Raw genomic sequence first — 25,417 nt, 5'->3', positions numbered from 1 at the left:
GGGTTAACTGCCGATTCAGGGGCAGCTCGGGGGTTTGAACTTACAACATTCCGGTTACTAGTCCCAACGCTCTAACCACTTGGCTACACATCCCGCCACAACAAGTACGGTTTTGGATTTCAGGTAGGCATCGTTAAAAAATTAAAAAACTTTTGACACTTATTGTTAATGTTTACATTCCTTTTTATGTTTTACTTGACTTTTTATTGAATGAGCACCATTGACATTTCATATGAATTTCTTGTCAATGGCATTAACAGGTAAATGAACAGAGTAGGCCTAACATTTGTGCTTTTGTAAGATACATCTTGTCATCTTCCATTTATAGTCTTCAAACGCATAGCAAAATATACAAATAGATTATAGCAATATCTAAATAGTACAAAATGGAACAAATGACATGAAATGTCAAAGAAATTAGAGGATACAAAAGTACTGTGGTATCTTCCTTGAGCTCTCTAAAATGTTACACGAAATATGCTTTCATTGCATCCTTCTTCAAAGTATTAGGTGTATATCTGTCTGCCTACAGAGCCTAAGATTACAAAGTGTGTTTTGAAAGGAGATCCAGCAAGGTTCTCAGACAGACAGTATCAAAAGCATATAAACTGGGATTATATCTCTGTGTTTTAACAGTTGGAGTTAATGTCCTCTCCTATCCCATGTCGGTATGCCTTAGCAAGGCTGTTCTTGGTACTGCCCCTCTGTTGCTGTGAAGAAGTCCTCCAGAACGCTCCTCAGGTACTCAAAGGTTGGCCGGTTCTCTGGGCTCTCATTCCAGCACAGGTTCATAATATTGTACAGACCTTCAGGGCAGTCCTCCGATCGGGGCATCCGGTAGCCTCGCTCCAGGTTCTGGATCACCTCCGGGTTACTCATGCCTGACAGTGGGAGAAGACAAGAGATGGGGATGCAGTCTGGCTGATAATATGGGAAAAGTGTTGTATTTTGGTGAACAAAATATGTCATTTTTGAGGATTACTGTATACAGGTGCTATTTGGAGAATGGTGTGGAGTATTCTCAGTCAAATACCTGGATATGGGATACGACCATACGTCACTATCTCTGTCAAGAGGATCCCAAAAGACCACACATCTGACTTGATGGAAAAGGTTCCGTAGTTTATAGCTTCAGGTGCTGTCCATTTAATGGGGAATTTGGCACCTGAAAAGTGAAATAGGTTTACTTTATGGTTATGTTCATTTCAATAGCACCCTATGCATTCTACATGAACACTTGGTGGGGCTATAGTACAGAGAGAGTTTCTGGCATAGCAGAAAGCACTTAGAACATTCAAGCACATCCATTTTTATAGTGTAAACTAAGGAAAGTCATTCTACCCTCTCTGGCTGTGTACTCGTTGTCCTCAATGAGTCTTGCAAGTCCAAAATCAGCAATCTTACAGATGAGCTCATCAGACACCAGGATGTTTGCTGCTCGGAGGTCCCGATGGATGTAGTTCTGTTCTTCAATGTAGGCCATTCCCTCAGCCACCTGCAGGAGGCAGTACAACATAAGGAAGGGTGTATTTTTTCACCTTAATTTACCACGTAGGCTCGATGAGAACAAGTTCTCATTTACAACTGCGACCTGGCCAAGATAAAGCAAAGCAGCGGACCCAAACAACAACACAGAGTTACACATGGAATAACAAACATACAGTCAATAATACAATAGAAAAATGTTATATACAGTGTGTGAAAATGAGGTAGGATAAGGGAGGTAAGGCAATGAATAGGCCGTAGTGGCTAAATAATTACAATATAGCAATTCAATTAAACACTGGAGAGATAAATGTGCAAGTAGAGATACTGGGGTGCAAGGAGCAAAATAAATAACAGTATGGGGATGAGGCTTAAAGCTAGTGAGGGAGATATGAATCTCCAGCTTCAGTGATTTTTGCAGTTCGTTCCAGTCATTGGCAGCAGAGAACTGTAAGGAAAGGCGGCCGAAGGAGGAATTGGCTTTGGGGGTGATCAGTGAAATATACCTGCTGGAGCGTGTGCTATGAGTGGGTGCTGCTATGGTGACCAGTGAGCTGAGATAAGGCAGGGCTTTACCTGGCAAAGACTTATGAATACACTGTGTGTGTGTGTGTGTGTGTGTGTGTGTGTGTGTGTGTGTGTGTGTGTGTGTGTGTGTGTGTGTGTGTGTGTGTGTGTGTGTGTGTGTGTGTGTATTAGAGACAGACAGGGCAGAGGAAGATTCCTGTGACAGGGAGGTTCCCACTTCCCCAGGTCAAATCTCTGTTCCTCACCTTGGTGCTCCACCCAGTTTTCACAGGCAGGTTATAATTGTGGCTGATCTAATCATATTTGTCTTTACCCTAAATGAATTTAATACAAGTAAAACCACAACATTTCCTGTTTGAGAAAAATTAGTATGAAACATATGATGGTTTGAGTGAGCAAGTATTTCTGTGGTAGCAAGGAGTGTGTTCACACCGCCCCCTCCATGTACGTGTGTGTTTAGGCAGACATTGGTGCATATTTCAGACGTAATAATCTCACAGATAGGCGTCATGGGGCCCGAGGTCCTTGAGAGAAAACAGAGAGGTGCGTGTGTTGTATGAACTTGACCTCATCATCATGCCCAAAAATGTCTACATTTTCACTCACTAGCTCTAGGGTTCATGTTGTTTCACTGTCTATCACATAACACACAAAAAACACAGTATAACACAAAGTCTTCATCTTCAAGAAGCCCCGACCCTAACCTGGTAGTAACCCTAACCTTAGCCCTAACTATCTTAGATGCCCTTCTGCTCTCACTTTCAGTTGATGTGAAGATATTCTGGCTCTAAACAGGCAGCCTTGCTCTCAATAGCACGATACACTAGACAGAGTTTACACTGTTGGGCCAGAGTCATTTCTTACAGGACTCATTTGAATTCTAAATCCAATTCCATGGCAGTTGGGTTCTTACTCACTACGCGCTCACAGCAACTTATGATGCTGAATGCCATCAGTGTTCTAGCTATTGCTCAGGAACGTTGTCTTTTTCCATAATACCTTCCATAGATTAGGCTCTTCCTCTGTAACAGGCGGCTTTGAAAGTACTCTGAGCTTGGCTAGTTGACATCCCTGTAACCCCATTACACCTCCATGTGGCTCAATTTCCATTATTGTAAATGAGAGGTACATAATTGAACCCTGAAGAATGAACAGTGATGCCGAAACGTTGGTAAATACCCATGAAATTGCTGGGAGTATACATGGAGTGTGCGACTTTCTTTATTTTGATTGTTTATAGTTTATTCGCTGTTAGTCATCACCTCCACACAAACTATTATTCTGGGTGTGCGCCAGCTCGTGTTTTTTAATATAATTGAACCATAACATTATGTTAGTGTAGCCCAATTAAATTAGATGTCGGTGTAAGCAGATGTTCTCCGATCTTTGGCCCGATATTTGGCCGTCAAACTACTCCTAAGTAATTTGTCCTTATACGAGAGGCTCAAGCAGCAATACAGCTGCTTTCTTGATCTTATGAAGTTCAAGGGGTGAGTAACACAGTGGTTGTGACACAGTCACATTTGTGTCAATGTGTCTAGTCATGGTGTTACTGTTAATAAACCTTACACAGGGGTCTCCATTGTTACAGTGAGATTAGTATAAGCCTCATAATAGCAAGGGCTGTTTCCTGTCGACGAGGATCATACAGAGAGAATAGAAAATGAAAGAGAGAATGGAAGGGATAGTGAGACAGAGTTTGGGAGACAGTGTATAGAGGGCTATTGAGATTGAAGTAAAGAGCAGGGGACTTGCCTGAGATGCCATATCTATGAGGGTGTTGATGGGTATTCTGGATCCCTCAGACGTCTTGAGAAAATCTACAAGAGCGCCTGTAATAAAGTGTGATCAAGTTATTCAAATGACAGATATGGGTCTTTCTATAAGCTAGGGTACAAGTGAATATTTCCTACACCGGACAACTTGCTACAGCTGTTGATAAGTCATTGATAATAATCAGCAGATTTTTTTTCTTCATGTCATTACATTAAGATATAAGGGGATCATAGCTATAGTCAATAAAATGTGTGTTTAACCCTTTATCATGGTTGGTGTCTTGAGGGATATGTCCAAAATCCTTGCATTTATGGCAGTGTAAGTTGTCGTTATACATATATTAAGCATTAATCAGTTAAATTAGACATTGAACTTGAACCCTGTAAGAATCATGGATCTAGCTGTTGGACAGTTTGTTGTATAGAGATATCAGAAATGTAGTGTAGCTACATAACATTTAGTGTCTGTCTCCTTATGGTATGGCGTGAAAACTGGTTTCATGGGCACACAAATCCAAAATAATGTAGGCATTGCAAAATCGAGTGCATCTAACCAAAATAGCTACCTTACCTTGATACTTAAAACCTAAATTGATACTGTCATTAATGTGGTTCTTCAGTAATTATACATAATACTTGTTGAATGCCATTTGGTGTCCAATTGGTTAGTTAGGCTGTGATATTTTCACACTTCATCATCTGATCCAGGAAGGAATTTTCCGATTGACAGTCAAGTGACGAACAGCTGTTGTGATATGGGAAGCGATGCAACAACAGCCCAAGTGCTGGAAAAAAAGGTGTTTGTGAGGAATGTCCAGAATATATATTGTGCCTGGATCCACATTGAATCTAATATCCCGAGTGAATTGAGGTTAATCGTCTGTTGTTGTCTGTTTCATTTACAGCAGGGTCTCGTTTGGTTTAACAGAGAAATCATCAAGGTAATGAGTTCATGTTTTCTTATGATTTTGTACCTTGGATTGGACACCGAGTCTATTGTGAACACTTGTATAGGACAGACTATTGAGCAACACCCAACGCTATTCATATGAATTATTCTGGATAAAATGACAACAAATGACATCGTCTATTGGGTTTTTCACAACATGATCTGTTAAGGAAATAACATGACAAATACATTTTGTTTTCCATGGTACACCTGCAATTTTAAACAATACAAGTGGCTTGAATTAGCCTATTGAACGTGAATTTGTACTGGAATAGGCCAAGCCTTGAAAATCAGACATTTCCTTACTTGGTGCTTGAAAAGTTATTGTAATTATTCTAGACAATTTAGAAGTTCTCCTGCTCCCTTTATAATTACCCGTGATTACATTTTATATCCGTTTTTGTGAGCGATGTGGCTACTTTCGTTTGTTTCCCGTCACTTCATTTAAAGGGTGTTGTACGACTCTGTTGCGGTAAAACCAAGTGCGGTTATTATGAGGACGACACCAAATGTTGGTTTCAACTTGGCGTCCAATACAAATCCATCCATTAAAAAATGCCCTGTTTTTGGGTCACTGTCATTATAAAAAGTGATGATGAGATTCAAATGTTGAGATGAATTCTAACGCTATTCATGGGTTTATTATGTGTCTCTGTGTCGGCCACATAGGCTACAGACAAATCAGCATGCATGCATCCAATCTATTTAGTCAGGCAATGTCCATGTTATTCTCACATATTTTAGAATGTAATAATAATTTTAATATCAATGAATTGGCAAGACCTAAAAAAATGTAGGTGGAATTATTATAAGATACAAATAATGTTATCTCAAACTATGTTCAGTGAAATTCCTTGTGGGAAAGATCAATGACACTTAACACTGCCATTCAAACTACATTTAGATGTCTCAGACAGATTTTTAAATGAGAAAATTAACATTTCCAGAAAGGTCGTTCACCATCAGTCGATGTGATGCATGGCTTCTATTTGACAGGAAATGGCTCCTCCATCTCTAAGTTGTGTTTGATTAAAACAGAACGATGCCACAGGACCTCAGCCAGCCAAGGCTAGCAGCAGGAAATGCCTTAAGAAAAGAGGAATGACTGTTCCAGGAAAGAAAGGCAACAGGCTTCTGTGCTTCAGTCCAGAGGGACTCCTTTGATGTATGTGCGCCAAGGTCGCTGTATAAGCCAAGGTCCAGTATAAGCCAAGGTCACGGTATAACCAAGGTTGCAGGGGATGTTAAAACTTCTTATGGCTGCAGGGGCAGTATTGAGTAGCTTGGATGAAAGGTGCCCAGAGGAGCCCAGAGTAAACGGCCTGCTCCTCAGTCTCAGTTGCTAATATATGCATATTATTATTAGTATTGGATAGGAAACACGCTGACGTTTCTAAAACTGGTTGAATGATGTCTGTGAGTATAACAGAACTCATATGACAGTCAAAAACCTGAGAAGAAATCCAAACAGGAAGTGAGAAATCTGAGGTTGGTCGATTTTCCACTCAGGCTCTATTGAATTCACATTGGGATATGAAGGAAGTTGCACTTCCTAGGGCCTCCACTAGATGTCAACCGTCTTTAGAAACTTGAATGAGGCTTCTACTGTGTTGTGGGACTGAATAAGAGCTGAATGAGTCAGGATACTGGCTGAGAGCCATTTCCTGGTCATGCGCATTCCACATGATATCCACATGTTGCTCCTCTAGACACAAAGGAATTCTCCGGTTAGAACTTTGAAGATTTATGATAAAAACATCCTAATGATTGATTCTATACTTAGTTTGAAATGTTTCTTCGACCTGTAATATAACTTTTTGAAGTTTTTGTCCGAAGTAATGCACAAGCGTTTAGATATGTGTACCTAACCCTAACAAAAGTAGCTACTTGGACATAAATAACGGACATTATCGAACAAATCAAGCATTTATTGTGGAACTGCAATTCCTGGGAGTGCATTCTGATGAAGATCATCAAAGGTAAGGGAATATTTATCATGTAATTTCTGGTTTATGTTGACTCCAACATGGCAGCTAATTTGATTATTTTTCTGAGCGCCGTCTTATTGCATGGTTTGCTTTTTCCGTAAAGTTTTTAAAAAATCTGACACAGCGGTTGCATTAAGGAGAGGTATATCTATAATTCCATGTGTATAACTTGTATTATCATCTACATTTATGATGAGTATTTCTGTTGAATCGATGTGGCTATGCAAAATCACTGGATGTTTTTGGAACTAGTGAATGTAACATGCCAATGTAAACTCAGATTTTTAAAATATAAATATGAACTTTATCAAACAAAACATACATGTATTGTGTAACATGAAGTCCTATGAGTGTCATCTGATGAAGATCATCAAAGGTTAGTGATTCATTTTATCTCTATTTGTGCTTTTTGTGACTCCTCTCTTTGGCTGGAAAAATGGCTGTGTTTTTCTGTGGCTTGGTGGTGACCTAACATAATCGTTTGTGGTGCTTTCGCTGTAAAGCATATTTGGAACCGGACACTGTGGTGGGATTAACAACAAGATTACCTTTTAAAACGGTATAAATACATTTATTTTTGAGGAATTTTAATTATGAGATTTCTGTTGTTTTGAATTTGGCGCCCTGCATTTTCACTGGCTGTTGTCATATCATCCCATTAACGGGACTGCAGCCCTAAGAAGTGTTAAGGGTGCCACGCCTGTAATTTCCCAGTTGTATTATCTTCAGTGATTAGAAAAAGGACAAATTGAGAGGATGGAAACATCAAGCCTTCCTTTCTAGTGACAAAAGAGGCAACAATTGTGTCTGTGAACACGTGAATCACAAACAAAGAGACAGTTTATAGAGGACTATACAAAGGCCCGACATTCACTAGCTCAGAGCACTTGAATACTGAAGATGTTGATGCACGAGTAACAGTGTCTTCCAATGTGCGTTGTTATTGTCTATCGCAATGTAAGGCCTTCAAAAAGGCAACAACAAACTTTGAGGGCAATGTGAAAACATGCAGGTGATATACTAACAGTAGTCAGAGGTTAAGACCGAGGCTACTGGAGAGAACATATTGGTATCAAAATATGTTGTTATTCTATGAAGTTACGTTTTCAGTGTCAGTCTGTGTGAGGTGCAGTGCACCTGTAACCATGGTGACATTTTTGTTGGTCTGGGTTTGCTACCCTTTTACAGGCAGCCTCTCTCTTTGTTGTGTGAGGAGAGAAAGAGAGTAGTCACTGGACAGTGGCTGAAAGGCCTCGTCTGACTGGGGGATTATGAGGGTTGAAGGGGGTGGGGGGGGTCTGTGTACTGACACAGGAATGGAGCCACGCGCCCATGGGGGTTGACACAGGTCCCATCCCTGAACAATGAGACGGTGAATCACCACTCTCCTATTTGACATCACTTTTTTCCAGTCAGAACAGACTTCCCTTTGGTGTGTAGACATCAGAGGCCCCGGCTGGTCGATTTGATTATTTTAGTTAAGGCAAGTGCCGCAGGTTCATCAAAATAGAAGAACAGAACTGAATAGGATCAAGGTTACCTATTGTATAGGGAGTTAGTCTTACCCTGAAAGACAAGCATTGACCATTAGCCTATTTTTTTTTACATTTTACCTTTATTTTACTAGGCAAGTCAGTTAAGAACAAATTCTTATTTTCAATGACGGCCTAGGAACAGTGGGTTAACTGCCTGTTCAGGGGCAGAACGACCTTATCAGCTCGGGGGTTTGAACTTGCAACCTTCCGGTTACTAGTCTAACGCGCTAACCACTAGGCTACCCTGCCGCCCCATAACAATGTAAACCTAGATAGTGACACCCACCGTTCTCCATGAACTCTGTGATGATGTAGATGGGCTCCTGGGTAACCACGGCGAAGAGGCGGACCAGGCGCGGGTGCTGCAGCTCCTTCATCAGGTTGGCCTCGGCCAGGAAAGCAGCCATGGACATGGTGCCCACCTTCAGGTTCTTAATGGCCACCCGTCTGTGGTTGTTGTACAGACCTGCAGCATAGAGGAAGGCCATTGGTGATACAGTAAATAAATATTCAGTATATAGTAATACTACTATCACACTACAGTGTTATTATTCAGTAGTGTAGTATACGATGTGTAGGCCAGTTGAGTCAGTTGAGGACATGCAAGTTCACTATCGGTCACTCTCAACTAGTTGAGTTATATAACCTATGCTGTAATGGTGAGAATCAACTTGTTTTGTTATTGAAAGCATTCTTCTCTACATTTTATCTAAAACAAAAATGGTGATGAAGTTTTTTCCAATCTGACATGCATGGATAAACATTTAATCTGAAACAACAATCACCCCAATGATGTGGGTGTATTCAGTTGCTGCTGTTCGGATGAGGAAAGGAAAAACAATTATGTTGCCAAGATTGCATGCAGGAGGAAGTTGTTAATACAAAGTTCCATGGCAGGCTATTTTGAGGTCTGATACAGGGGGTTGTTTTGAATATAGCATTGTGTTCACATACATGAAGATGGACGATAGGGAAATCTCCACCTTCAATGGAAAAGTAGTGTGGAGGGTTTAGATTACATACAAATATATTCTCACCATCAAAACATTGGAGTTTTTTGTCTAATGTTTGATTTTAGCGTCACAATGGGAGGGGCAATAGTAAATATTGTAATATAGACACACATGTATGAACTAATATAGGCATGTGAAGAGCTTCAGAGAGACTTAGCTACAGACTGGTTTTTGACTAGATCTTCAACCTAGAACGCTCACTGGCTCTTGCGTAATCCAACTGACACCTGACATCAATCCCAAGAGACTTTATACCAGCTCAAACAAGCCCTGCAGTCATGACAGTATTTAGGAAATTACACACAATGCAGAACTAAAGCCTAAACTAAAGCTGCTCTGGCAGACACAGAGAGAGACAGGCCCAAAGCCAGATTGAGCAACTGGTTGCTTTATATCTAGGGAATCGATGTAAACCAACACACTCATTTGTATTCTGAAAATGTCCACTGTGGTTGAATATAGCCTGAACAGTGGTGGAAAAAGTACCCAACTGTCATACTTGAGTAAAAGTAAAGATACCTTAAGAAAAGAGGACTCAAGTAAAAGTCACCCAGTAAAATACTACTTGAGTAAAAGTCTAAAAGTATTTGGTTTAAAATATACTTTCTTGTTTTTGAAATTTACGGAAAGCCAGGGACACACTCCAGTATTCAGACATAATTGACAAACAAAGCATACGTGTTTAGTGAGTCTGCCAGATCAGAGGCAGTATGGATGACCAGGGATATTCTGTTGATATGTGTGTGAATTTGACTATTCATGTCCTGCTAAGCATTCAAAATGTAACGAGTACCTTTGGGTGTCAAGGAAAATTTATGGAGTAAAAAGTACAACATTTCATTTACTCACCCATCCAGACTTCCCCAAACTGCCCGGCCCCGAGCCTGCGCTCCATCTTGAGGGACTCTCGGGGGATCTCCCATTCGTCCTGCCACCAGGGTTTCTGGGGCACGCGGGACTGGCAGGGCTTCATCAACCGGGTGCACAGGCCATCCGCCTCACCTGCAGACACATACAACACAGGCAGAGTCAAAGGTCAAACAATGCCACCTTATACGGTTCACATTTTAAAACAGATGAGTATGTGCACTATGGATGGTATGGTAATGGTTTTTGGTACCAAAGCTATATGTATTGTTTGGCTGATGTATTATTATGTTCTGACTGGAGGCATCGCTCCAGGAGTTCAGACAGGATGTGAGTCATAGCACGTACGTGAGTGATGCTGGACCAGCTCTTTCAGGGAGTTGAAGGATATCTTTGCGGTGATGTAGAAACCACCAGTATCCAAGTTGCGGATTCGGTAGTGCTTGACCGTGTCTCCCGTGTTCGGATCAAATTCCCTGACAGACAAGGAGAAGGAGCCTTTGGTGGTCTCACTCTCTCTGACCATGAAGGAGCCCTGTGTGTTCCCTGGAGCTAGCAGGAGCCTCATGGCATCATTTCTGGAGAGATTCTTGAAAAACCATCTGAAACACATGAAACAGGCATAGAACTTCAAACAAAACCACATCCCTTTCCCTTAACGGGTGTTGACTGTTGTGTATGGGGAGATGGTTGAGTTAGACACTGCTGGGGGATGTATGTTCTTCCTACGTGACTTAAAGTGAAATTAAATACAGTTATTTGAGTTTCTGAATTGACTTACGTCTCCATCTCCATGGAGTTCAGGGGGGCCACAAAGTTGTATGGGATGAAGCCCTTCTGGCCTGTGATGAGCGACTCTGCCATGAACCACTCCGGGTCATCCCTAGACAGCACACAAAACAACAACACTTACATGTAGTATAGCTGTTCTAACTAACATCTCACTATATCATACTTTCCAAGCCTTGGCAATGTGTCATGCTCCTTCAAACAACTACGCACTTTTGCATAACTACACAAATATACCACATCCTCTAAAAAGTAAATGGCATCATCACACATCCTCCACTATTCTTACTTATTGAGGATCTTCAGCTTGTCTCCCTTCTCAAATCCCAGGTCATCACTGTGGTTGGGTTCATAGCTGTATATGGCAACCACCAGGCTATCTGCACAACAAAAAACCCGCATGGGTTAGGAAAACATAAACAGTAATGATCAGATTTGACCCACAAGAAGATGGCACATATTTACCCACATATTCATGTATAAGAACATACCTGGTAGAGGGGAAGAGGGACGCGTGAGATGAGAGGGGTATGGGATCAGTTGATCTGTGTACTGATAAGAGCAAAGCAGGTTAAGGTTCAGTAAAATAACCTAGGTTTCCACTTGAGAATTCAAAGATTGTCATTCAGTGTACTAACAATATGGAAGTTCAAGTTGTTATTTGCATGAGAACAGTAAATAGAAAAGTCTGGGGGGTTTTCACTTACAATTTAATTGATGGTAAAAAACAATTCAATTTTAACCAGATTAAGATTAAATTTCATTAAACAGGTTTTACGTAATGTTTACTTTGTGTCAACAAACTGGCCCACAACAAAATGGCATTCACATGTTCTCTTCTTCTGTATCTGTAATCTATAGTGCCTTCAGAAAGTATTCACACCACTTGATTTTTCCCACATTTTGTTGTGTTACATAATCTACACAAACTCTACACATTTTGTTTTGGTCAATAATCTACACAAAATACTCTGTAATGTCGAAGTGGAAGAAAAATGTGAACATTTGTAAAGAATTCATAAAACATAAAACACTAACATATCTTGATTAGATAAGTATTCAACCCCCTGAGTCAATACATGCTAGAATCACCTTTGGTAGCGATTACAGCTGTAAATCTATCTGGGCAAGACCTTTCGATACCTGAATTGTGCAACATTTGCCCATTATTCTTTTCAAAATGCTTCATGCTCTGTCAGATTGGTTGTTCATCATTGCTAGACAACCATTTTCAGGTTTTGTCAAAGATTTTAAAGCAGATTTAAGTCAAAACTATAACTCAGCCACTCAGGAACATTCACTGTCTTCTTGGTAAGCAACTCCAGTGTAGATTTGGCCTTGTGTTTTAGGTTATTTTCCTGCTGAAAGGTGAATTAATCTCCCAGTGTCTGGAAGAAAGTGTATTGAACCAGGTTTTCCTCAAGGATTTTGCCTATGCTTAGCTCCATCCTGTTAATTTTTTCCTGAAAAACTCCCCAGTACTTAACGATTACAAGCATACCCATAACGTGATGCAGCCACCACTATGCTTGAAAATATGGAGAGTGGTACTCAGTAACATGTTGTATTGGATTTGCACCAAACATAACACTTTGTATTTGGGACAAAAAGTGAATTGTTTTGGCAAAAAAAAATCAGTTACCAAAAAAAATCTAATTTAGTGAATGTTTACAGTCCAAATGAATTGCCCACACAAAAGCCAACTTCCCCCCAAATGATGTAAGTTGTCAATTCCCAAGCACTGACATGCACAACACCCTTTCAGGTAGACCATGGTTGCATAGGTAATATTCATTGATACCTCAATTTAATGCATATTGGAGATGTTTGTGTGTTTTCACATTACACTCCAGTTACCCAGCCACGTCCAGACGCTATGCCGCCGTCGAAACACACTCACCAATTTAGCTGACTTGAGGGGAATTGGGCAGTTGCAGTGGTCACACACTTCGTCTAGGTTCTCTATCCAGTCATCATCATAATCTGAACTATAGTTGCATCCCATTTTACCTGGAACATGGTCAAGTGTTTCTGTCAGTTTACATCACCACATAATAGAAGAGATTGATTGACAAAGTACAATAACAATTTTTGAATACTTGAGTTAAACAATATAGTTGCTTAGTGCCTAATGGTTAGACTTGGTTCCCAAGAGACTTAGTGAACTAGATAGCTGTAGCTTATTATATTACCCTCTTAAAAGTAAAGAGCTGTTCAAATTTCAAATAAACAAAATCTTTAATAAGAAAAACTTTTTACCCAGAATGTATTTTATTTTAACATTCATGTAAGCATCTAATATCCCTTAAGTCCCCAGCCCTGCACAAACAACTCAGGATGTCCTGATATGACTAAATCAGCAGAATGAAAAAATTAAGTAATAATCTTGGCCAGACCAAAAGGTGAAATGGATCAGGAGGTATTAAAAATACATTCTTGTTTTTGTGTAGCTTCACATCAATACACAACAACCAGAGTGTAGCAGGATTTTAAAAAATCCCCCATCGAAATTTCAAATACTACAACACATTGGCATGTACACCTTTAGTAAACTGTATAGGCCTTGTCCAATAGTAATGTGATAAGGAACTGCATGGAACTGAAAACTGATCCATACACTATGTAGTTTGCTGGAATATGATAGACTTAAGATGGTGACAGATGAAATGAAGAGATTTGCCAATAATATACACTATACTGTATATACAAAAGTATGTTGACACCCCTTCAAATTAGTGGATTCGGCTATTTCAGCCACACCTGTTGCTGACAGGTTTATAAAATCGAGCACACAACCATGCAATCTCCATAGACAAACATAGTAGAATGGCCTTACTGAAGAGCTCAGTGTCTTTGAACGTGGCACTGTCATAGGATGCCACCTTTCCAGCAAGTCAGTTTGTCAAATTTCTGCCCAGCTAGAGCCGCCCCAATCAACTGTAAGTGCTGTTTTTGTGAAGTGGAAACATCTAAGAGCAACAAAGACTGAGCCGTGAAGTGGTAGGCCAAACAAGCTGACAGAACAGATTCGCTGAAGCTCGTAGAGCGTAAAAACTTCTGTCTTCAGTGGAACACTCACTACCGAGTTTCAAACTGTCTCTGGAAGCAATGTCAGCACAATAACTGTTTGTCGGGGGCTTCATGAAATGGCTTTCCATGGCTTGCACAGAACTCTGACCTTAACCCCATCGAACACCTTTGGGGTGAATTGGAATGCTGACTGTGAGCCAGGCCTAATACCCAACATCAGTGCCCGACCTTACTAATTCTCTTGTGGTTGAATGGAAGCAAGTCCCCACAGCAATGTTCCAACATCTAGTGGAAAGCCTTCCCAGAAGAGTGGAGGCTGTTATTGTAGCAATGGGGGGACCAACTCCATTTTAATGCTCATGAATTGGCAATGAGAAGTTTGAGGAGCAGATGTCCACATACTTTTTAGTGTAATTTAATGAAACCTTTTTTGTTGAGACGCCAAACTACTAAGTGTTTCACAAGGTACATTTTGTGTTATAATTATTTTACTTCATTTCAGAATTAATCATAGTTTGGATTCTTTGATAGAAAATGTAATTATATGTAAAATCACACTTATCCGGTGGTAAACCATGTGTGGCACGCTCTCAGTGCGGATGGAGTGCTCTACCCCTCAGCAGTACAGTATGACCCTGTGCTCTCAGGCCCGTTCTACACTCCTATCCCATTGTTCGGCTCATGTAACGGGGTCAGTGGGCTAGTTGGAGTCGCCGCCTTTCCCAAGGGCACAAATCCGTGAGAAAATCTGACGGGTTGGGAAATGCCTGACCCCGGTAGCGATAGTCTACCCCTACACTGGGATGCTCAGGGACGGAATGGTGGAGGACGAGAGGGATTGTTTTTGGATGACATCTCTTCTGCTTCTGTCTGGCAGCCTCTTACAGAAATAAATCGAAAAAAAGACAAAATGTTCCATTTGAAGGGATTCCTCTCTTGGTTTCGTATTTTAATCATATTCAGCTGCTGATGGGCTGCCCTCCTCTCAAGGCCAAAGGCCAGAGTGGTTTGTGTGACTCACAGTGCGCTGCCTTTGGTTTGTTGGCTTTATTATCATTATGTTGTGCTGCATTTGTCAAGACATTGTTTTTGATTCTGGCTGTTTCACCTCCACTCTCTGCGATGCTATGTGGTGTGATGAAGGTCATACTGGAGGTTGGACATTGGTCACACAGAAGTGGAGACTGGACACACTGCTCTTTAGCCTACCTAGTGGTATGACTAACCTGCATTGCTCTTCACAGAGCAGTATTCATGAATTACATCGACAAGATGGCCTTCCATAAGTACATCAACTGATCTGTCAGACTGCTCTGAAAATATGTTGTTGCTTTCATGAAATTATCACATTTTACATACGCATATTAGATACTCTATAGCTGTAATGATTTGCTATAAAGATGGATACTATATCACAAAGTCATTCTTGGTCACCAGATCCCTCCCTGACAAACAAAAACCCTAAACAATTGTGTGTCAACTTGTAATTAAAGCATAATAACCACAAGAATTGCGTTCACCAAACCAGATGTTTCAACTTAAATGACCAGTTTTTCCCCTGTTGTTTTGTATGACCTTTTAAGCCAAGCCAAATGTTGTTTTTTCAGTACAGTTAAAATCTTCTCAATATTGAATATAGCCTAAACATTTCTGACTCTGCTCATTTACTGTAGAAGACAAGTCTATACATTGTGGTACAATCATCCTGATAAATGAAGCTTTCAATCTGATAACACACCAATATAGATGAGTGCATTATATAGCACATCAGGTTGAAGACGTACCTCATGAAACTTCCCCAATGTGTTCTTCAACAGGATGTCAGCGATTTCACTGGTCTACAGCCAGAGCAGCTTTATCCATGATTTAGATATCTATATCTAGATATCTAGGATTTAGTAATCCTATCAAAAACAGCAACTAAGAATATAACACTACTTTTGGAGAGAACGTAAGAAACAATAGGATGTTGAGTGAGTTTTTCAGGCAGGGAGTTTTATATGTGAAGATCTCATCACTCACTCATGCATTGCCATCCAAACATACACTCGCTCACCCACACAGACACACACAGACACAGACACACACATACACACACGTGCACACACACCTCAGTGGAGATATAGCAGCCCAAAGGGCTTCCTGTCGTTGAAAGGTTGAGGGTTGTTCTGCAGTGGCTCTGACAGGTGCTACCCATGCAGCTGTGTGTTACACAGGGAACATTAGTCTCCTCTGAAATGGGTCAAGACAGTACCTCTCTCCTAGTGTGTGAATACTTGTGAATGCTCTATAATATTTATGACTGAAAATATGATGTATAATGTATAAGTAATATCTATCTAGATGTAGTGTATATCAAGTTATCAAATTACTTTATTCTTGCTATGTAACTACTGGAAAAAAGAAGTGGCATGTATGTAAAATGTGTGTATAATTTACATGAAACAACAAAATAAAAAACTGTTTAAATAAAAACTGTTTTAATTTATTTTATTTTTTTGTCCTCCGAAGAGGGGGGGTGGATGGGTCCAATATAATATTAAAAAGTACATAATAGATATTTGTAAATGTTCCATCAGTCACAATTATTTATTTATTTTACCTTTATTTAACTAGGCAAGTCAGTTAAGAACAAATTCTTATTTACAATGATGGCCTACCTCGGCCAACCCCGATCCCAGATGACGCTGGGCCAATTGTGTGCCGCCCTATGGGACTCCCAATTACGGTTTGTTGTGATACAGCCTGGAATCAAACCAGGGTCTGACGTGACTCCGCTAGCATTGAGATGCAGTGCCTTTAGACCGCGGTGCCATTTGGGAATTGGGTAAGATTTTGGTAAATGAGAGTCTCAGGCAGTCGATAGACATTTTGATTCAGATCTTCTGTGTATCGCAATGAGACCGTTATTATGGGAAAATTTGTGTCATCAACATTTAGTTGCAATTGCCAAATGAGTCATTGGTCCCCAGTTCCTCTCTCTGGTCTCACTTCTGTGCCTCTGTGAGGGAACGTTGTCAACGCTGTGGACCACATAGCTCTTTGTTGCAGTGGCAGGCTGCAACTTTAGACTCTAGAGCATGTACAGAAGTCAGCCCAAACATGTACAGGAAGTGCACTGAAATATGTGCAACTGTGACTGCCACGTGTGATTCTCACATATTAAACCACTTAATTGAAGACCTTTTCTATTAATAAGAAGCATGAGCTTGTCTCAGAAATCGTATTATGTATCCAGAAAACAATGTTTTATAGTTTTACTTTGTAAAAAGCACAGTGATGCCGAAACATTGGTGTTTTACCCAATACATTACTGGGAGTTTATATACAGTGCATTCGGAAAGTATTCAGACCCCTTGACTTTTTCCAAATTTTATTACGCCTTATCTTAAAATTGTTTTGTTTTTTAAATCCCTCATCAAATTACATGCAATATCCCAAAATGACAAAGCAAAAACTGTTTTTTAGACATTTTTGAAAATATATATCAAAAAATAATAATGAAATATCATATTTACATAAGTATTCATACCCTTTGCTCAGTACTTTTTTGAAGCACCTTTGGCAGTGATTTCAGCCTCGAGACTTCTTGGGTATGATGCTACAAGCTTGGCACACCTGTATATGGGGAGTTTCTCCTATTCTTCTCTGTAGATCCTCTCAAGCTCTGTCAGGTTGGATGGGAAGCTTTGCTGCACAGCTATTGGAAGGTAAACCTTCACCCCGGTCTGAGGTCCTGAGCGCTCTGGAGCAAGTTTTCATCAAGGATCTCTCTGTACTTTGCTCCGTTCATCTTTCTCTCGATCCTGATGACTCTCCCAGTCCCTGTCGCTGAAAAACTTCCCCACAGCATGATGCTGCCATCACCAAAGGGACTGAATACCTACGTAAATAAGGTATTTCCATGATTTTGTTTTCTAAAAACCTGTTTTCGATTTGTCATTATGGGGTATTGTGTGTAGATTGCTGAGGATTTTCATTTATTTAATCAATATTAGAATAAGGCTGTAAATTAACAAAATGTGGAAAAAGTCAAGCAAGGCATGTGATTGGTTTGACGTGTTGTGAGGCGTCACTGATTTACACCGGGTTCCGACCCCACTTCAGCTGATTTCTGCCATGGAACTTCTCCAAATGCAGGATCCCTGCATAGTAATCCTGGGGATCTGGTGTTGAGCTGAGGTTGAGCTGTATACCAAGAAAGAGATGAAGGTTTTTCTGGCACAAAGAGAGTAGAACAGAGTTGAGTTTGGGGGTTGTTTTTCTGTGTGGCCATGATAGGGGAATTTACATGTTTAAAGTAATGACTAAAGAATTCCACCCTGAAACATATTTAACGGTGTGAAATGTATTAGAATTATAAGACTATGTGAAATGTATTAGAATCATAAATCTATAATCCAAGGTCTCTCTAATCTAGGGAGGAGAGGAACGGCAAAAAACTGCCAAGGCTGGTGTGTGTGTGTGTGTGTGTGTGTGTGTGTGTGTGTGTGTGTGTGTGTGTGTGTGTGTGTGTGTGTGTGTGTGTGTGTGTGTGTGTGTGTGGGGGGGGGGGGTTATAAAATGACTGTGTTTGCATTTTTGACTTCAGAACGTTCTCTGAATAAAGAACTACACTATTGCAGACTGGGGGCTTTGTCTTCAAACTTCTGGGAATTAGTCAAAGCTATAGTGATGGTTGAGTTCAACCATTGGGATAAAAATTCTGGTGACAGGCCACTTCTCATGCTCTTAAAATGTGTCACGAATCCCACCGAAGATGGTGCCTCTTCCTGTTCGGGCGGCGCTCGGCGGTCATCTAGCTGCCACCGATTCCATTTTCTGTTTCATTTAGTTTTGTCTGATTAGTTCACCTGTTTCTTGTTTGGGTTTTGTTCTGGGCTATTTAAACCTGGTAGGCCTGCCAGCTTTTGTGTGGGCTTGTTTTTCTGTATATGGTGTGTGAATATTATGTGGATTCCATTTTTCCGAACAGTTTCATCCTGTTTGTTGGACTGGGTCTTTATGCTCCCTTGTGTGTGTGGCTTGACAGTCACTCTGTTTATGGAAATAAAAGATCCACCTTTGAACTACCCTGCTCTCTGCGCCTGACTCCTCCACCCACTACTTCTAGAAGCCGTTACAGAAGCCCGCACCCACCATGGAGTCAGCAGGAGCAGCGACCACCCCTCTTCCATCGATGGAGGAGCACGTCCTCCATCACACAGCCGTCCTCCATCGGATCGGTTCGGCGATGGACCTTATGATGGAGAGGATGGAGCGATGGGAGAGGAGTGGTCTCCCGACATCCACCCCAGCTCCCCCACAGACGACGCAACCCACTCCTCCTCCGGTGGCGTCTGATCCCAGCGCGTTGCGTCTCGCGCCCCCGAGGGAGTACGATGGAGCGGCGGCTAGGGGCCAGGGATTTTTGCTCCAGCTTGAGCTATTCCTGGCTACTATTCGTCCGACTCCCTCGGGTGAAGAGAGCGTGAGCCTCCTCGTCTCCTGCTTGACGGGTAGAGCCCTGGAACGGCCCAGACTCTGCTCGGGACCACTACCCGCAGTTCACCCGCCATTTTCGGGCATTTTCGGACCACCCTCCTGAGGGCCGAGCGGCGGGTGAGCGACTGTTTCACCTCAGACAGGAGACGAGGAGTGCGCAAGACTTCGCCTTGGAGTCCCGGGCCTTGGCCGCTGGTGCGGGGTGGAATGACAGGGCCCTGATGGACCACTACCGGTGCAGCCTCCGGGAGGACGTCCGCAGGGAGCTAGCTTATCGGGACACCACACTCTCCCTCGACAAGCTCATAGACTTGTCGATCCGGCTGGACAACCTGCTAGCAGCCCGCGGGCGTTCAGAGGGGGTCCTGTCAGTTCCACCACCCAGCCCTCCTGCTCCAACTCCGATGGAGTTGGGAGGAGCTGCATCGAGGGGGACCGGAGGAGGAGGCTCCTCTTGCACCTACTGTGGGCGGAGAGGACACACTTCGGACCGGTGCTGGAGGAGTCCGTCTGGGAGTCGAGATGGCAGGCGGAACACTGCTCGGCCACCCCAGGTGAGTAGGCACCAAACTCACCCAGAGCTCCCTGTTGGTCACATGTTTTTATGTATTTATTTCCCTGTTTTTTTTCCCTCTCTCCAGCATAAGGCGCTAGTTGATTCAGGCGCAGCTGGGAGTTTTATGGATCGTGGACTCGCCAGTAGGTTGGGGATTCTGTTGGTGCCGATAGACCCACCCTTCCCCGTGCACTCCTTAGATAGCCGACCGTTAGGGTCAGGGCTGGTCAGGGAGGCCAATAAATAAATAAATAATACATTTAGAACAAAGGACGTCAAGGACAACTAAAATCATAACAGCAATGCCAACTGTATATGTTTGTGTGCATGTCTGGCACTAATACATGTATGTGTGTGTTTTTGTATGTGTTTATTTGAATGAGAGTGTGCGTATATACATGTGTACAAACACCTGCACGGTATCAGCCTCAGACAAACCGGCATCAGTTGTGAAAACACTGCCACTTAGTGTCATTCAAATGTACTTTTTATAATATTTTATTCAGACTTTTAGTATTTATTTTTTGCAACTTTTATTTTTTCATTCTATATCTCACACAGCAACTCCACTCCCACTTGTCTCCAATTCCATTTCCACATCCCAACCCTCAGCTTCCCTCAGCCCATCCCATCTATCTGCTGGCCACCCACTTCGGGTTTCTACGCAACACATCTTTCAACTATGCTGTGATGTTTAACTTCCAAATTCAATCTGTCTAATCGAATAGAATCCACAGATTGCAAGTTGAAGATAAATACTTTTATTAAGAGTATTAGTATATTAGTAACTGACTGACCCGGTCTCTCCTAACAGTACTATTTCTAGGGTCAATTTTAGTTCAATGCTATGCATTTTCAGCCATTCCTGAACCTGAGACCAGAAACAGGCTACCTGAGGTCAATACCAAAACAAATGGTCTATTGATTCTGTATCCTCACAACAAAAGCTGCAGATCTTTGATGATTTTATGCTCCAAATATTCACCATTTTGTTGGTGGCAAGAATTCTATATAATCATTTTAGCTGAAAAGCAGTCTTGAATCTTGCGTTGTTTTATATATCAACTCATACACCCTGTACCATGGAATCGGTACATCAAAAATCTCTTCACAACTATCTGTATGGCACAGTTGTCAACATAATGGTCCTAAAATGAAACTGGTATACTTTCCTATTTATGCTATTTTTATTCCTCTGCCAGTTTTGATCCTTAATATTGGACAGAAAGACAAGTTCCCTACCTCCTCCTGCTGCCACCTACCTCCTCCATTTTTGGGGCAATGCTGTAATCAATTGGTTGTACTCTTGGAGTGAGCAGACATTCCTGTACAATTCTGATAACTCCATGAAGGACATAACTCTACCATTCCAATTTACAATATCATTGAAGAACAAAATACCCTTTTCAAACATCTTTCCCATAAATACAAGTATTTTATCAACCAGCACATTTGAGATCAGCCAAATTATTTGTTATAATATTTGTTCTATCTTTTCAGGTGGATGAAATTGAAATTGTGGCCAGCTCTGCAATGCTTGTTTGAAAAAGAAGCATACCTTGAAAAAAGTATAATTTTCAATTAATCGAAAATGAGACATGGCAATCTGCACAAAGCCAAAAAGGCCATTTTAAAATGTAAGCTTTTTTTAGTAATCTACTTGAGAACAATTTAGGGTTAAAATAAAACTTTTGAATGAGTGAAGCTTTTAAGAGAGGTTTAGTGCTTTCATATTTAATCATCTCAACCCACCCAATTCATTTTCATTATATAGATAGGCACGTTTTGCGGTTACTAGTCCAACGCTCTAACCACTAGGCTACACTGCCGCCCCTTATCTCTAATGTATCATCCATGTAAAAAACCTGTCTGTTCAGGATGAACAATACCTGGTAAAACCCTTTTAATTCTGATTGCTATGCATTTTGCTCGTATTTTTGCATCACAACATTGAAGTGTAAGGGGCCTCCAGTTTTTTAGATAGACTGGGTCTTTATATTTGCCATCTGGGTCTTGTTTTAATAATAGAGAAATCAGACCTTCCTGCTGCGTACCTGACAGACTACCATTTCTATAGTAGTTAAAACAATCTAACAATGGAGCTTTTAGTATATCAAATAATACTTGATATACCTCTACCGTTATGCTATTAAGCCCTGGAGATTTCCAAACTGAAAGGATTTAATAGCCTCAAAAAGTTCTTCCTCTGCAATTTGGCCTTTGCACTGTTCTTTCTGTACATTTGTTAATTTTCTATTTTTCTATTATTTGAATATAATTCCTTACCATAATCTTCATTCAGTGGGAAAGGTTGAGATGGAAAAGAGAACATCTGCCTAAAATAATTAGCTTCATCTTTTAAAATATCATTCAGAGAATCATAGATGACTCCGTCTTCAGTAACGAGTTTCTGCAAACTCTTTTTGTTAGCGTTGTTAGCGTCCACCATGTATTGGAGATTCAGGAAGAATTTTGTGCATTTTTCTCCATATTCCATCCAGTTTGCTTTATTTTTGTAATAGATTACATTAGATCGTTCTTTAACTAGTTCCTGAAGTTCATTTTGTTTTTCCTCTAACTTATTTTGTATCTCTGTAGTGTCATTTTTATTGCGATCAACCTGCACTATTAGTTCATTGATTTCCCTTGTTAGTCTAGTCTCTTTAGCCATAAACTGCTTTTTTATTATTGATGAATATTGAATTGAATGACCCCTGAAGGTACATTTATCCCAAACAATAGGGGAATTTGCTGAACCTTTATTTTACTGGAAAAATTCAGTCATAAATTATTTTGTCTTAGTTAAAAATAAGTTGTCCTCAAGTAAACTTTCTAAATATCCCTGTCCATGTTGAAAATCAATAAGAGTTATGTGAATGCCAATTAGATGATGATCTGATCGCATTCTGTCTCCTATTAAAACTTTTTTAACCTTTGATGCAAGAGAGAAATAGACACGAAAGTAATCAAGACAACTAGCTTGATTAAGTATATCTCACGATGTCAGGGTTTTTTACACTCTCCGAATATCCACTATTTCTAATGTGTCCATAATATTTGTGATTTCCTTAAGGGCACGGTAATGATAGTTGGTAGAGTGATTACCTTTACGGTCCATTGAGGTACTTAACACTGTGTTATAGTCTCCTACCATAACAATTAGATCATTTGTTGTCTGTAAGTTCAACAAATTGGTTTAAATGTTTTCGAAGCAGTGTGGATCATCCTGATTTGGACCATATAGATTAATGAGCCAAATCTCTTTTTCATCCATTTTTATATTTAAAAGGATCCACCTTCCTTGTGAATCATTCCTGACTATTTGCAAATTCAGATACAAATATTTGATCATTAATATCATCACACCATTTGAGTTCCTTTGTCCACGACAGAAAATTATTTCACCACCCCATTCCCTTTTCCACGCAACTTCATCTAAGGATGTAGAATGAGTTTCCTGTAAACAGTATATGTTATATTCCATTTCTAATAAGCCATGTACAGTGTAGCCTAGTGGTTAGAGTGTTGGACTAGTAACCGAAAGGTTGCAAGTTTAAATCCCCGAGCTGACAAGGTACAAATCTGTCGTTCTGCCCCTGAACAACCCACTGTTCCTAGGCCATCATTTGAAAATAAGAATTTGTTCATAACTGACTTGCCTAGTAAAATAAATAAAGGTTGATCTGCTAAACCGTTACAATTATAACTGGCTATACTTATTTCACCCCTTACCATAACTAGATACTATTTTCAGTCAATTTACCATTATTAGTGTTTGTAAAGTTACTGCCATCAGAGGAATTATGAAGGTCAAAACTAGAGCTTTCAAATGTCTGATATTTAGAATTCAAGAAATAGGTTCTAGCAATATTTGTTTTATTCCCTTGCCTGTCAATGCCACAGATGTTAGAAAATTGAGACAAGATATTATGTGTGTAGCAAATCTGAGTAGGTTCATGTGTATGATATTGGATGTGATATAGTGAGAGGGTGTACAATGTCTGTATAAGAGTAAGACTATAATGTGTGATATCCAAATAAATAATTACTCTGACAATTTTAATGGTTGAGTTTCTGTGTGTAACATGTAGTGCATATAGCCTTAACATTCATGATGATAATTGTAATCCATATCATATCACCATCATAGTTGTATCATAATTACCTTTAACATAATTGAAAAACACAACTCAGCATTTCCATAGCAATTGACATTTCACATGATCACGAAAGAGACATTGCATTACTCTAGAGACGGCTTCACTAAAGTACAAATGTATTCCGTACAATATGTTATTATTCCCAATGCCCCTATTCTGATATCTTCCCCTTGCTTGTTGTAAACGTATATAAACTTGTAGACAAATCCATAAAAAAGATAGACAAACAATAATCACATTAAATTATAAAACAGTTCGTGACAATAGAGGGAGAGAAGAGAAGAGAAAAGAGTGTGAGAGAAGAGAGCTAGATCAGGTGTGTGTGTGTAACGGTTTTCGTCTTCCTCTTCTGAGGAGGAGTAGGAAGGATCGGACCAATGCGCAGCATGGTAAGTGTCCATAATATAATTTTAATGAAATATAACTGAACACAGAAATGAAAAGAATAAGAGAATAAATGGAAACTGACACAGTCCCGTATGGAGCAAACACTGACATGGAAAAGAATCACCCACAACCAACATGGGGAAAACAGGCTACCTAAGTATGATTCTCAATCAGAGACAACGATCGACAGCTGCCTCTGATTGAGAACCATACCAGGCCAAACACAGAAATACAACATAGAAAAAAGAACATAGACTACCCACCCCAACTCACACCCTGACCAAACTAACACAAAGACATAAAAAAGGAACTAAGGTCAGAACGTGACAGTGTGTATATGTATAAGTCCGTATGTGTAAGCAGGCATGTAATTGAGTACGTGTGTGTTCATATCCATTTTATAATATTCAGATATTTTTTACAGTTCCCATACCTTCTTTTTTTTCGTAACCTGAAGTGCCTGTAGAATTTAGTACAGCCACGGTGTAATGGAGCTGTCTCAGAATAGCTGTCCATCAATAAAGAGTTTGTCCACAATGAAGAGGAATATTGGGACACGGGCACAGAAAGGTCAATTTCTGAGAAGGAATGGAGGGTAAAAAAGAGGAAGAAGAGGTCTAACAGAATGAGGCTTTGAATTTCAGGAAGAGGGCAATAAAAATGGAGATGTGGTATCGAAGAAGATTGGTGTCAAGTGCAAAACAGAGTAAACCCTGCATCCGACCTAGTTTTGTAGGGGAAATGGAAGTGAATGAGGGCGAGTTAAGTGAGGTGAAAGGTGTGGTGAAGAGCTCGGAGCCTGAGCCTGGCAGCAATGGACATGATAAAGAAGAATCTGGTCCAGTAGTAGTGACATTTTTGGAGAAAGTGG

The 25,417-nt window shown here is 40.5% G+C and overlaps 1 protein-coding gene across 2 annotated transcripts; it reads right to left on the bottom strand.

The window, feature by feature from the left end:
• Positions 1–177: 177 nt before the first annotated feature.
• LOC135508312 (proto-oncogene tyrosine-protein kinase LCK-like) lies at positions 178–25,070 on the bottom strand. Of its 2 annotated transcripts, none has more exons than XM_064928411.1 (12): positions 24,980–25,070; positions 12,830–12,939; positions 11,421–11,481; positions 11,219–11,309; positions 10,922–11,023; positions 10,489–10,742; positions 10,123–10,275; positions 8,547–8,726; positions 3,769–3,845; positions 1,342–1,495; positions 1,034–1,165; positions 178–881 (listed from the first exon to the last, which is right to left on the bottom strand). In XM_064928411.1, exons 2-12 carry the CDS (start codon positions 12,932–12,934, stop codon positions 676–678), a joined length of 1,515 nt encoding a protein of 504 aa, XP_064784483.1. In that variant the 5' UTR covers positions 12,935–12,939; positions 24,980–25,070; the 3' UTR covers positions 178–675. The 2 variants fall into 2 exon arrangements, with proteins under 2 accessions (XP_064784483.1, XP_064784482.1); XM_064928410.1 differs by lacking the exon at positions 24,980–25,070 and adding an exon at positions 15,744–16,033.
• Positions 25,071–25,417: the final 347 nt, after the last annotated feature.

The sequence above is a fragment of the Oncorhynchus masou genome, chromosome 21 (genome assembly GCF_036934945.1).
Source record: "Oncorhynchus masou masou isolate Uvic2021 chromosome 21, UVic_Omas_1.1, whole genome shotgun sequence".
Classification (NCBI taxonomy): domain Eukaryota; kingdom Metazoa; phylum Chordata; class Actinopteri; order Salmoniformes; family Salmonidae; genus Oncorhynchus; species Oncorhynchus masou.
The sequence above is the reverse complement of the archived record's forward strand: the minus strand, read 5'-3'. Positions and strand labels throughout refer to the sequence as shown.